This window comes from Lepidochelys kempii, chromosome 13 (assembly GCF_965140265.1).
Source record: "Lepidochelys kempii isolate rLepKem1 chromosome 13, rLepKem1.hap2, whole genome shotgun sequence".
Lineage (NCBI taxonomy): Eukaryota > Metazoa > Chordata > Testudines > Cheloniidae > Lepidochelys > Lepidochelys kempii.
The window spans coordinates 2,509,879-2,523,754 of NC_133268.1; the positions used below are offsets into that span (position 1 = coordinate 2,509,879).

The window sequence follows — 13,876 nt, forward strand, 5'->3', positions numbered from 1 at the left end:
TCTGGAGCAGGGAAATTGGCATGGGGTCAGCACAGATGGAGTGACACTGGGGCCAACCCCTAATGCAGACACACTGCATCAGTACAAAACAGGGCTGGGCCTGGTGTCACTTACCCTGGTAACTTCCCACTCTTACATGCCTGCAGCACACCCACACTTGGCAGTTGCGCTGGGGTCGTTCCGTTGGTGCAAAATGTATCTCCAGCATAGACAGGGCCTTAGCAGACTTGAGACATGGGTGTGTTTGCCTTTTTTTTTTTTTTCCATGTAATTGACCACTCATCCCCCCCTGCAGCTTTCTTAATCAGGAGAGACAAACACCATCCCAACGGCAAATTCTCCCCCTGAATTCCTGGTATGCCAGCTGGGCCATGGAGCAGCAAGGACAGGAGCTAAGAACCATGCAGAGAAAGGGGGGCCAGGAGGATCTCTAAATCCTTAAGACCTACCCCATCGTTTCTCTCACGCACACCCCCTAAAGGAGCTAGGGCTGTTCAATCCATCAGTGCTACAAGAGGCAGTAGCTGGCCAATGAAGTGGCAACCTGCAGGGGATTCCAGTCAAACGACTGTCCCGGCTCCCTGTGGCCAAGGTCCTGAGCCTGCCCTGCGGATGAGGGGTTAACCAGGGCAGGCTCCACCAGGGAAGTGCTGATGATTCATATTCCATGCAGCTAACTTGGGGAGGGGGACACTATGTCCCACCTCATGGCCAGCTGGATTGTGAGTGGCTGAATGGAGAGGTCTTCTGGGGGGTGTGGCTTTGACGGGCCAGGTTAGCAGCCGGTGCTCGGAGTCAGCCCAGGCCCCACTCACAGTCACTAGCATCGCCAACTTCCAGCCACAGGATCCACGCTCCGGGGCACCTGTCTGCGCAGTGTGCCAACCCCCCCCCCCCGAGCAGCACCCGTTGGAATGCCAGGTGAGGCCCCATACGCCATGGGGGTGTAGCTAAGGGGAATGGCACTAATCCTCCTATTCTTCCCTGACTTGTGCAGGAGCTTGGCAGAGCTTCAGGGGCCCCTTGGATTGCGCTTTCCCTCCTGACCAGCCACCCCAGGCACGGCCCTGCAAATCCAGCACAACCCCCGGCTCACACCATGGCACTGAATACCGACACACTGCAGCAGCTAGCTTAGAGCCCAGGAGGCCGCCTGCAAGTCAGGCCGTTCCTGGAAGCTCAGAAGAGACAGTCACACTGCTGGGATGTTCTCCCTTCTGTTTGGCTGAGGAGGGGGGGCGAGGGAGTCCACCCAGCTCTCCAGGGCTCTTGAATTAAGCCAACCCCAGAGTGGAGAAGGGGCTTCCAGGGCAAACTCCCCATAGGAATGAATGAGATGGGTGGGGGGAGCATGCCCTCCTTCACACACACCAGGGAAAAGGACACAGTCCCAGGAGCCACCCCGGACTTGGGAACAGCGACTTGCCTGCACACTGACACCTGGGCACAGGGATCGGTCCATACACGTGCGCCCAGGAATAGGGTCTCCCCCATCCAATGGAGTCAAAGGCTCTCTCCTATACCCCTGTGCACTGAGTACAGTATCCTTGCACATGGAGGTGATGGGCCATGGCTCTCTCCTGCACTGAAGCCACGGGGGTCGGGTTCTCCCTAGACCCAGCTGCCCACGGGGCCTCCTTGGTTACGCCTCCTCGGTTCGGAACGTCACACGGACCCCGAGGAAAGTCCATTCCATGCTAATGCTCAGTGAGTAAATCAACCCTGCTGGGGCCTCTGGTGCCCCGGAAGGCTTGGGTGGGGTGAGTCAGCCCCGCCGGATACAAGAGGCCAGCACCAGTCAGGGCTGCAGTGCCCTTTGCCTGTCTAGTGCCCTTTAAGGCATCCCTGCAGCTGGGGCTGGAATTGCAAAAACCCTTCTGATGCAATTTCCTCCTTCTGAGCCTGTCTATTTACAACTCTGCTTATGAGGTTTTGCAACAACATGCACTGGAAATGCAGGCAGGCCTGGCGTTTCCAAAGAGAGAGCAGCACCCTGCATCCCTCATTCCCTCGCCCCTGCGAGGTCACTGCTGGATTGGCCCTTCACAAGCTCCTCCTGCTTCAGCAAAGAGGCCAAGCAACTCCCCCTTCAGCTCTGCGGTCACAGCAAAGGCGAGGAGCCTGCCTTCCAAACGGGGCTGAACCGCTGACTCAAGGGATGACCTCGAACAAGTCACTTTTAACCGCCTTGTGCTTCAGTCAACCCAGCTGGAAAACTGGGTAAGGCCTCGACCTCATTGCAGACCAGATGCTGCTTCTGAGCTGGGGCGTTTGGATGAAAAGAAAACTCATTGCCCTTTTCTGGGCCCCTGGGAGCCAAGGGTGGGGGCTATTGCGCTTCTGTCCCTGGCCCTTGGCTGCACAGTCCCATTCAGCCACCCACCTTCCTCCCGGGGAGCATGCTATTCTTAGAGCGCTTCAAAGTGGCCGAGAGGGCTCCAGCCTGCAGAGGAAACAACTTGTTTTACACTCGTGCTTCAAGCTGAGATCAGAGCCTCCTTGTGCTAGGTGACAGTCCCTGCCCCAAAGAGCGGACTGTGGAAACAGGCAGCCAGAGGATGGGAGAAAGGAGAATACACAATCAGCAACGGGGGAACTTGGGCACAGAGGGATTAAGTGACTTGCCCAAAATCACACAGGGAGTCTGCACAAGACCCAGACCTCCCCAGGCCAGTGCCACCACACAAGTAGCCTGCAACCTTCTAACCATACACCCACACTTGTCTAGTGACTCCCCTCCAAGGATCTCAAAGCACCTCACAAAGAGCAAGACATTCTGTCTTGTACCACCAGTGGGTGGCTGGTCAGATCATTGTTCCTACTTTCTAGCTAGAGAAACAGAGGAGGTGATGTTACTTCCCCAGTCACACCAGAAATCAGTGACAGAAGTCGCAACAGAACTCAGGTGTCCTGCCTCACAGCCCTATGCCCTCACCTCTTGATCTACCTGCTTCACACTTAGCTGTCACCTCCTTGGTTCTGGCTCTTGGCTAGTTACTGTACCCTATGCCTGAGGGCCCTCCTTTTGTAGTCCCATACATGCCAGTATCACAATTCTCATAGACCTACAGGCCAGATCATACACCCAGGAAGACAAATCACTGTAGAAAAAGAAGTATGAGATCAGATTCTTTCCTGCTGGGACCCCCAATTCAATGGGTCATGGAAGTTTTCTAACTAACATGCTAAAGCAGGTAAGAACCAGCCCAGGCTAAGGGGAGCTGCTCTGTATGTTCTCAGCTCGGTGTGGCTGGTAAGTGGTTAAGCTATTTACTTTCCAAGCAGCAGTTGAAAAGAGGGAGTTTTGTGTGTAACGTCTCTCTGTGTCTCCCTCCCTGGGTCTCTTGTGCAATGTTGCTCTGTTCCCAGGGCTGAGATGCAGCTGTGGGGGTGGGACGTTAGCTCCACAAGGCAGCCGTGTGTGCTAGGGAGGGGGGCTGAGTGTTTGTCTAATAGATCTGTGCCAAAGGCAGGCCGCCTGCCTGGGAAGGGCCTGCAGCCTCAGACAGAGAGGCGCCTGTGTACACCTGGGGAAGTTCAGGTTAAATAACTGCACATTCCTTAGCACACAGCTGATTGAAACATTAACAAACAGGCAGGCTGAGCCAGGCTCCAGATGGGCTGGGAGTGAGCCAAAAGGGAAAGAAGAACAGAGCAACTCAGAAGAGGGAGCAGCACTGAGAACACCGGGCTCCTCTACGAGTGAGTGTGTGTGTGTGGGTCCCTGTTAAATGGCAGAAACCTCAAAGCAAAACTTTTACCCCCCACCCAGAGCCAAGCCAGCACCCCAAGCACAGGGGCTAGCTCCCCTCCCCAGGGCTCCCAGCACCTGCGCTGGGCAGAAGGGTTGGCACCTCTGCTTTCCTTTAAATTGGGGAGGGGGGCACAAAGGTATGGTTTAAAACCCTAAAACCCAATAGAAGCAGGGTGGAAGACGTTTATGACAGTTTTGAGGGAGGGGAGGATTAGCCTCTGCAGAATACAATGGATGTGTGGCTGTTAGGGGATTTAATTTGTGTACATTAGCCCTGGTGTATCCCAGACTCCCATTTAAACCTAGTAGATACTGGAAGGGGGCAGGTTATCAGTTAACACAGACACAAGCTTGGATACAGGAGATTACAAAGCTTCAGCTAAACTGCCAAAGAGGAAGGATAGCGAATAGATGGACTAAAGTGTCCTCTTCCCCCGCCCCGTGATAGGCTGTAACCAGGCTTTGATTTCATTGGTAAATGTCACTGTGCATACACAGGCTATTTCCATTAATAATCAGAATTTATAAGTGTCAAATGTGTGAACTCCTGGTTGATTTAAGGCTGTTTACTTCAGAGAGGGTGATGTGGTTTTAAAGTTATGACCTGTTAGCTTTTTGAATCTCAACAGCTGTCATTATAGTTAACACCTCTGGTGTCCCCTGTCCCATTTCCCAAAATTGTGAAACTTTAAGCTGATCGGTTAAAACACACATGCTTATACCTCTGATAAAGTATAAAGTGAGTTCTGTCCAACCCAGCTGGAACAGTCACCCAAACTGGCTGAGTCACCGCTTTTGCCAGGGAGCCAGGCCACACTCCCACAGGCAATGACCCAGAAGGTTGCTACTGGCCCAACAGGTCATTACAGGACAGACATCAGCACTTTACCTAGGGAGCAACATGTTTGTTCATGGCACTCTAGTCAACCCTCGCCAGCATAATTTCACTCCACCACAGCTGGACTTTCATGACCAGACTAACCCAGGCTGTAGTTGCTCAGGCTTTCGGATTGGACTGTAAGCCAAGGCTAACACGAATGCAGGCATGGCCTTTATGAAGTAATTCATTAACTAACCAGTTTGCACCCCCTGCCCTACAATTTACTAGTTCTGGTCACAGAGCCAAGTCCAGCAAAGCACCATTTAAAGCCATGTTTAGAAGGGCCCCATTGACTGGCAGGGGCAGAGGGGAGCCAGGGCACAGGAACGACAAAAGGAGACAGTTCTCCATAAACAATCAGCATTTGTTTAATAACAAAAACTCCAACTATTGTAGAACAATATTCTCGGTAGCATCATTGTAATATACAATACAGGGAATATTCTCAGCAATCTGAGAAGGATACAGGTTTAGGTTGTTTTTTATAAAGTTAAGAGTCTCCCATACAGAAAAGTCTCAAGAGTCTCTGATGTCGCAGCAGCAGGTGTAGAGCCAGGGCTGTTGCAAAGAGCCCCAGTCCTGGTTCCTGTTCCTCCTTCCAGGATCCCAGAAGGCCCCACTCGCAGGCGAACAGGAAGGCTCAGCGCAGACTCCGCATCCTCATCTCCTTCAAGAGGCTTGCCACAGCTCTCCCTTCAGACTACTCCTGTGGAGCTAGGGAGTGGGGGGGGGACATCGGCCAGACCTCCCCCTTATGGGGGACAGGAGAGAGCTGCCGCTCTTCAGCCCTAGGAGTGCGCCATGCTCCCAGGCAGGCTCTCAGTGGCAGAGGATCCTGTCGCCGGCACTCACACAGGCAGCCTGCTGGAACAGAGAGGAAAGCAAAGGGTAAATCACAAGTGGGGCCATGGTCCTGCTCAGTCTCCAGGTCACAGGGCAGCACCTGATAGCAGGCTTCCCTCCTCTCCATCTCGTGCCTTCGGAAAAAAGCCACATTGGCTAACACCTTAATGCTGCATAGGGACCTAGCCTGACCCACAGGGATGGCAGCTGGGGGTCACTCCAATCCTCCTACAACCAGACCAGGCCAAGCAAGACATTTTACAGTCACAGCCTTCTAGATACAGAGACGCTTCCCAAGCCTTCTCCTCACCCTCATTAGCCTTTCCTGGGTTAGGAGGCTTGAGGGGCTAGCTGCCCAGGGACCCCCCCCCCCCCGGCCTGGGAGGCTGATCAAGGGAACCCATACCACCGAAGTAGGGCAGCTCCGTGCCCAAGCACGGCTCTGGGGAAGCCCACAGCAGGCTGGTCAGGCCACTCAAACGGGAAAGGAAGGCATGGCCAGACACAGAGAAGCAGGGCACCCGGGGGGGGGGGGAGGCAGGTAGGAGACCCTGGAGCCCAGCACGAGTGGCGGGGCCGGGGGCACGGAAAAGCCCCGGTCAGACGGCAGGAGCGGGCAGAAGGGGCGCGCAGGAAGGGGGAGAGGGGCCCCGCAGCAGGGGGGGGGGTGTCCCAGCCGTCTCACCTCGGCGGCGCCGCCGGGCTCCCCGTCGGGGCCGCCCCCCAGGGGCTGGCCGCGGGCCGGCGGGTGCTGGAGCTCCAGCTGCAGGTCCCAGATGTAGTCGATGACGTGCTGCAGGATCTCCACCTTGGAGACGCGGCGGTGGCGGGGCAGGGTGGGCACCAGCGCCTGCAGCCGCGAGTAGCAGCCCTTCATGTCGTAGAGCAGCGAGGCCGCGGCCGCCGCCTGCTCCGGCAGCGGCAGCCCCCGCGGGGAGCCGCCGGCGGCCCGCGACAGCGACACGCTCTGCTCCGACAGGCAGCGCACGGCCTCGCCCGCGCCCCCGCCCAGCCGCACCCGCTTCAGGGCGCAGCTGGGCCCAGGGGAGGCGGCGGCGGCGCTGGCGACCTTCATGCTGGGCTGAGAGCGGGAGGGGAACCCGGCGGCGGCAGGACCCTGCGAGGAGCACTGGCCCGCAGCGGGCCGCGCCGGCGACTTATAGACGGCAGGGCCCGGGGGGGCGGAGCCAGCTCCCTGCCCAAGCAGCCAATCCGAGAGGCCCTCCTTGAGGGGGCGTGGTTTCCCGCCCCGCCCCCTGCCGCCCGTCTCCGTACAGCGCGCGCGCGCGGGGGCCGCTTTAAAGGGACAGTGACGCGTCGAGACACGTGGGGTTGGGGCGGGAGCGTTTCGCGCGTGCAGGTGGAGGCCGCTCCAGGGCATTTGGCCGGGAAAGGGGGAGGATTAAAGGAATGTGACAGGCACTTGGGGAATAGCTTTTTAATGACTCTTCCGACACCGCCCCCCAACTTGTGGGCAGAGCCCCCTCCCCCGCGCCGACAAGTCCAGCTGCCCAACAGGATCCACCCGGGGGGCAGAGAGCAGAACCCCCCCCCCACCCCGCATGCAACAGGCGGACAGCACTGCGGGGCTGGCGGGGGGCATAGTCTGCAGCCTAAGGAAGGCCGGACCGACTCAGACCAGGGGCCCAGCTGGTGACCCTCCGGCCAGGGAGATGGGGGCAGCTCTGCTGGGGAGCGAGCGGTCGTTAATGAGCGATTCGCTGATTGGGCGCGCAGCGCGTAGCAAACTAGGCCGTGCCCAGGGCTTTGCTGCACCCCCTCAGGTGTGTCGCGGGGCCGCGCGGAGACTCACACCTGGCCCCGGCATTGCGAGCTCGCCTCCTCCCCGCGCTGAGGCGGGGTTCCCGGCCATCGCCCGGCGCCCTGGGGCGGCCGGGGCCGTTTGCTCCTGGCGCCCAAACGCGGGGCCCGCACGACGGGCGCGGCAGCAAACGCGGGGCTTGTGTGAAAGCCGGCGGGAGGGGCAGGCGGAGCGCGGGCCCCGGGGAGCTCGGCAGCTGGCGGGTGCGGGGTCCCCCAGCGCGCCGGAGCTCGCGCAGCGCCCGCCTCCCGCGCTCGCCTTGCGGGGACTGTCTGCAAACCCCCCCCCCCCCGCCCCCGCCCCCGCTTCGTGTCTCCCCCGGCCGCGGCGCTTTGCAGCCCGCCCATCGCCGATCTTCCCGGCGTCTCCCCCGTTCCCACCGCCCCAGCCGCCGCCCGCCCGGGCTCCGCAGCCGCCGCCCCCCTCCGCAGGCTGGGTCTGTGTCTCAACAAGCCGCTCAGACCGTTAGACGCCAGGGCTGTGATGTCACCCATTCATAAAACCCTGAGGGCTGTCAGCCTGGCGCCTCGCGGGCGGGGCCCATGGAGACCACAAGCCGCGAGCCGCCGCCGCCCCCCCCCGTCACCTGCCGCCGGGGCAGAGCCTGAGAGCGGCCCCGGCCCGACGGTCATTGATCACCTGGCAGGCCGGGAGGGGAGATTACCGCCCCCTCCCCCTCGCACCGCCTCCCCCCCCCCGCCCCGTGCATCCCCCCCGCTGGTGGAGGGGGGGGGGCTCCTGCCCTCGCCCTCCCCAGGCCTTCCACCAGCTCATGGCGCTGGCCCCGGCAGCCCCTCCTCCGGCTTGGATGGGGGGCGGCGGGGGGCTTGTTCGCTAATACAAGTAAATCAATATTTCTGTACATATGCAAAATGGAGGAAGGGGTCAGGAGCCCGCCTGGGTTGGTTCCCTGCACTTCGGTCACCCGTGTTCACAGCACTTTCCAGCCACCCCTCTGTTCAGTCTGATGACAGGATAGGAAGCAGAGACCATTAGTCCTGCTTGACCGATGGGGAAACTGAGGCACAGAGCCATTAAGGGACTTGTTCAGAATTGGCAGGGCCAGGAACACAACTCACATCTCCTGACTCCCAGGCTAGTGCATTATTCAAAGACCACCGTCCTTTTTATCCTGTTATTTGTTAGAGCTGTATTTTATTTGCAGCTAAACAATAGTCTAGCTTCTGTAGGTTTTTATATGACATTCATCACCATAGCATCTGAGCACCTGGCAGGAGCACACTAATCTGTCTTGTCATGACTGTCCTGTGGCCAGGGTCAGAAGTGTGTGACGTGGGGCATCGTGTTTTGGATTTATTTCTTCTTTTTTTTAATGTCTACACATATATCTGACCTGGGCCCAGGGTAGGTGCACCTATGTATGTCTGTTTATGTGAGAGAAGGCAGGTCAAAACCACATGCCTTGTACTTGAGGTAGAAGGGGGTGAAATTTGGGATGGGCTCATAGACTTTAAGGTAAGAAGGAACCATCCTGATCACCTAGTCTGACCTCCTGCACATCACAGCACCTCACCCACGCACTCTGGCAACAGGCCCAGAACCTCTGGCTGAGTTTCTGAAGGCCTCAAATCTTGATTTAAAGATTTCCAAGTTACAGAGAATCCCCCATTTACTCTCTTCCCAACCCAAGTATGATGATCAACTAGACCCTGAGCATGCAGTTGAGACCTACCAGCGAGACACGTGGGAAAGGTCCTTAGTTCCTGGGGAGTTCATTCCACTGCGTTGGGCCAGCCCCCAAGGAATCTCTGTCTCCTGCACAGAAGAGTTTTACTCTTAGTGTAATGAGTCCCACTGCACCAGAGGAGAAAAACTGGCCAGCACTGTCTACATCTTTCAGAGTAACAGCCGTGTTAGTCTGTATTCGCAAAAAGAAAAGGAGTACTTGTGGCACCTTAGAGACTAACCCATTTATTTGAGCATGAGCTTTCGTGAGCTACAGCTCACTTCATCGGATGCATGCCGTGGAAACTGCAGCAGACTTTATTTATACACAGAGAATATGAAAAAATACCTCCTCCCACCCCACTGTCCTGCTGGTAATAGCTTATCTAAAGTGATCATCAGGTGGGCCATTTCCAGCACAAATCTACATCTTGACGCTTTAGGCTCTTTTATTGACACTGGCCCCAGGTCATTGAGTGCCTTGACAGAAGGGCTGAGACATGGGTCCCCATGGGGTTCTATTCCTATGGTATCTGGCTACACATTGGGAGAGCAAATATGCCAAACAAAAGCCACTGATGTCAGATTTTCTAGGGCCCCCAGCCCTGTCTCTACCATTACACCCCCCACCTCCCACTTTTTCTCGCATACATTTGGGCTTGCACAAAATCTTGACTGTGCATAAGTTGCATGTATATCCCTACATCAGCTGGTCAGACACCGGGTGCCTGTCCCATCGGCTTGTAAAAACTGCCAAGAGGGGCCGGGGGCTGTGTTGCACGATTGGGTGCTTAGGGTTCACCCTGCAAAAAAGAGGCATTTTGGATTCCCAGTTGTTTAGACTGATAGAAGCTGTTTCTCGCTGCACATGCCTTCCTGGGGTTGTCTTTACTAGACACACACAGCATTGCCAAGGCTGTTCCTCCTACACAAGGCTCTTTCGTGGGTCAAATTTTGATGCTACAAATTTTATCTTTTACATTTTTATGGCCTGACATGGAACATGACTCAGGAGACATTGCTCCTGTTTATTTTTTGTAGGAGGGGGATTTTCATGTTATTTATTTATTTTGCAGTTGTAGATGATTCAGTGTTTTCATCTCCCTCGACTCCCCCAGCGACCTCTGGGCTAACTTCTCTGCAAGATGCGTCAGGATGAGGAGACAAGAGCCTGCGACTGGAGGCAGAGCTAACTTTAGGCATAGGCAGTGCAAACCACTTCATGGGGCCCTGGCTGTGTGGAACCCCTGGCCACTTGCTGGCAGTTAGACTGGAAAGGAGTGGCCTGCTTCCCAGCTGGCTTGATCTCTTCTTTGGACAGCAGAGCCAGAGAAGGCTCAAGACTCACCCCCCACTGCAGTAGTTTGGGGTGCTGGAGGGGGTCACTATCAGGATTACTGCAGCACCTGCTCTGGTTAAGGATCTGCCAACATTTCCATGATTGCTCCTTGTTTTTGGAGGTTTGTAACTTGGCTGGACTTTGCCGGGATTGAGACTTGGCGTCAGTGGAAGGAGCCTTGGACCCAGTTAGGGTGCTAACCCTCCAGGATTGGCCTGGAGTCTCCAGGAATTAAAGATTATGTCATGTGATCAAGTCTCCAGGAATATGTCCAACCAAAATTGGCAACCCTAGACCCCGTACAGCAATGCTAGGAAAGCTCTGATCCTTTTTGTCCATGTCAGGTTCAAAGCCCCTCACCCCACGGAAACCCCGACAGGGTCAGTCTGCTGGAAAATCTGCTCCTTTTCCACGGGGGGCACGCATGGAAACCGTCACAAGAATAGAATTCACAAGAAAGGAAACTGCCCCACCTAAAGACCGGTGAGGCTGAAACTGAAACGCATGCAGAGCCGTGGCTGCTCCTTCAGCCTTGTATCAGGCCCGCCATCGGTTCCTGTCTGTCTGTCCCGGAGAAGCTCTTCTGAGCCATCCAGCAGCGATTCGTGTCCACCCTGCAGAGTCCCGGGATGGCAGACAGTGGAGAGGGCATGGTCCAGCTCACTCTGCCAGGGTGGGACTCTTCATGACTGTGGGTCCGATTCTCCCCACCTGGCACCAGGTCTAGGGGCCGAGAACTGTATGGAACAGCAACGTTTCACCATAACGACTCCACACACCTCAGGGCAGTGGGAAACAGGTCCCATACATAGAGCTGTGAGTGAGGGGCTGCCAATCAGTACGGGGCCAGGGTGGGGGGGGCACCACAGTGGATAGAGCTCAGCCCTAGGAGGCTGTTCCTGACGTAAACCCTCAGTTCTATCTGGCTTGGCCTTGCCTACAGACAAGTCGTGCCTATGGAAATCAGATTAGAAACCAACCTGGGTAAATCAGGGCAACTGCTGTTTATAGACAAGGCCTGCATTTCACTCCGTCACCCCGGTGCTTCCCCAAGCAATTCCTTACTCTTTGAACTCAGCGGGTGCTGCACTTTGCAGGCCCAACAGCAAAGACGATGGTCCCATCTTGCACTGCGTGTCCAGCCCCACTGAAACACTCACATCCCACTTCCCCACAAACAGCCCCACTAGACCCAAGTGCCCTGTAAGGGCCAGTGCAGCATCGCTCTGGGAAGAGCCAAAGCAGGCATGCGAAGCACAGGCTCAGGTGAAGCAGCAGCAAGCAAGAAGTCTGATCAGCACCCAGCGGGGACGTGTCTGCCCCCCAGTCTACGTATCATAAAGATATTCAGCGTCTGTCTCAGCATCTCCTGACAGGACACTGACATGTGACATTGGCCACTCACAGATGTTGCCCACATGTGTGGACGCTGACATGCTGGCACATCTGCCCCGCACCTGCCACCAATACAACCATCCCTGGAGGGGAGAGGGCGTCTGCATCCTGCCTCTAACCTTACCCTGCGGCAGTCAGATCACTGCTGACGGGGCAGGGAACCAGGGTGGCAACAGATGAGGGGTCTCGTTCTGCAGCTCCAGCAGCCAGATGCCTTTTGTCGCACAACCCTGCAAACATCAGGCTGGTTTATGAGGACATCCATCATCCCACGAGAACGGCAATCATGCAGCCTCTTCGCATTCCCCCAGACACACGGCTAGTCTGAGCAGCAAGAACAGAACAGGGCAGCCAGGGCACAGAAGCTGAGGGTAGCAGTTGAGGGTTCTCATGATTCCTGTTCTGGGCTCCGTGGACCATAGGAGCCTCTTGCGGGTTCCCTTGACCCATGAAAGACAATAGACCGGGCTGGAAAGAGGCCAGTGGAAGGCTGCGGCAGAGTGGAGCAGGCAGCATGGCCTGGTGGTCAGAGCAGCTAGCTGGGAGTCAGGATGGCTGCGTGCTCGTTCTGCTGCTGCCACTGATTGGCTGCATGACCACAGGCCAGTCAGTTAATCTCTCTGCATCTCCCTTTCCCCCTCTGTCTAACGGGGAGGATGAGCGAGCGAGTGGGGGAGGGGCAGCGCTTGCCAGGTGCTTTGGGTGTACTGGGCGGAAGGTGCTATAGGCAAGAAAAAACCTGAATCACTGTTTATATTGCAGCAGCCTGGTGTGCACGGCCCTGGACAAACACAGACCAAAAGACAGGCCCTGCCCCAAGAGCTTCCACTCGAAGCATTCATTACTATCCCAGGATCCCAGCCGTGACGGCCTCCTGCCTGCCTACACGCCTGTCCTGCACACACACTGTACAGACCCACGTAAGCAGTGACAACGGGAACGGGAAGGCTCCCATCCATGGTGCAGGACACAGACTACGCAGACGTAGCTAAACCTACACAAGAGCCAAGCAGAGCCCCCATACATGATCCTGCTCCTGCAGGAGTGAAAGCACAGGAGCCCTCTGCAGGAATGGGTGGCAGGGGATGGGTCACTTGTTCTGTTCATTCCCTCTGGGGCAACCGGCACTGGCCACTGTCGGCAGACAGAATACTGGGCTATATGGGCCTTTGGTCTGACCCAGTGTGGCCGTTCTTTGAGACATGGTGATGCCAAGGGGATGGTCAATGAATGCTGGGGACCACCTCAAGGGCGTGGCAAGGGCTTCCTGCCAGCCAGGCCAACACTCCTGGATGCTGCAAGGGTTACAAAGCCTCTGACACATCAGTGGAGACGGTGGTTGCCTTGAAGTAGAAGCATGGCCAGGCACATGGGCTGCCCCTCCAGGAAGCTGTCAGGCCTGGCCTATGCTAACTGCAGAGCTGCCATATCTCACCTTTAGTTAAACCGGAGCAACAATGCATGCGGACAAGCCCCAGGCGGGGTGGTGGAGTAGGTATGGTCCAGGAGTGGGCATCGGAACTCTTAGGTTTGCTACGGACTTGCTGCGTGACCTTAGACAGGTCATTTAACCGTGTTGTGCCTCACTTTCCCCAATTGCAAAATGGGGCTATTGATATATTTACCCACCACGAGGTGCACTGATCAGTAATGTCTGTACAGGGCAGTCAGCGTCTCCCTGCCCCCTGGGAAGGGGCTCCAGAAACGCAGAGTAGGATCAGTATTCTCAACTCCCCAGCCCCGAGCGAGGTTTTCCATTTCCCAGGCAGCTTGAACCCACTGAGCTCGTACAATCCATCCAGGGCTCCTGCAAAAAGCTCCTGGCTCTTTCACGAGTCTCCCTCTTTCACTCTTTTCAAAAGCGGCTTAGATAAGGATCTGTGCCCCATCCTGCCAAAAAGAGACTCAATGAAAACTGGGGGTGGAGGGTGGGGCGTAAAGAAAAAGTCACTCCAATCTGCAGCCTCCGTCCCCCATTGTGCACACACACACACACGAGTGTGAATATAATATTTCGGCCTCTCCCCCTCCTGCTCCAATTCCCCCTTGAATGTGTGGCCTGTAAACCAGATGAACCAGAGCCCAGCTGTGCAGCGGTATTGTTGGCTCCAGCAGGAAGTATTGATAGCCTCTGCAGGGGAACAAAGCCTGAAGAGG

General features: G+C 56.5%; 1 protein-coding gene across 2 annotated transcripts; it reads right to left on the reverse strand.

The window, feature by feature from the left end:
* Window positions 1-4,986: 4,986 nt before the first annotated feature.
* Window positions 4,987-7,417, reverse strand: ID1 (inhibitor of DNA binding 1). 2 transcript variants are annotated; one of them, XM_073308708.1, is made up of 2 exons: window positions 6,163-7,417; window positions 4,987-5,495 (listed from the first exon to the last, which is right to left on the reverse strand). In XM_073308708.1, the coding sequence occupies exons 1-2, from the start codon at window positions 6,856-6,858 to the stop codon at window positions 5,454-5,456; spliced, it is 738 nt and encodes a 245-aa protein (XP_073164809.1). In that variant the 5' UTR covers window positions 6,859-7,417; the 3' UTR covers window positions 4,987-5,453. The 2 variants fall into 2 exon arrangements, with proteins under 2 accessions (XP_073164809.1, XP_073164808.1); XM_073308707.1 differs by having other exon boundaries at window positions 4,987-5,498; window positions 6,163-7,416.
* Window positions 7,418-13,876: the final 6,459 nt, after the last annotated feature.

Bases quoted from the DNA above. Each gene is read 5' to 3' on its own strand.
- ID1 (XM_073308707.1), bottom strand. From the start codon at position 6,858: ATGCCCTGGAGCGGCCTCCACCTGCACGCGCGAAACGCTCCCGCCCCA. The intron at 5,499-6,162 runs GTGAGACGGCTG...TCTCTGTTCCAG, and splicing joins AGCCCGGCGGCGCCGCCGAG to CAGGCTGCCTGTGTGAGTGC.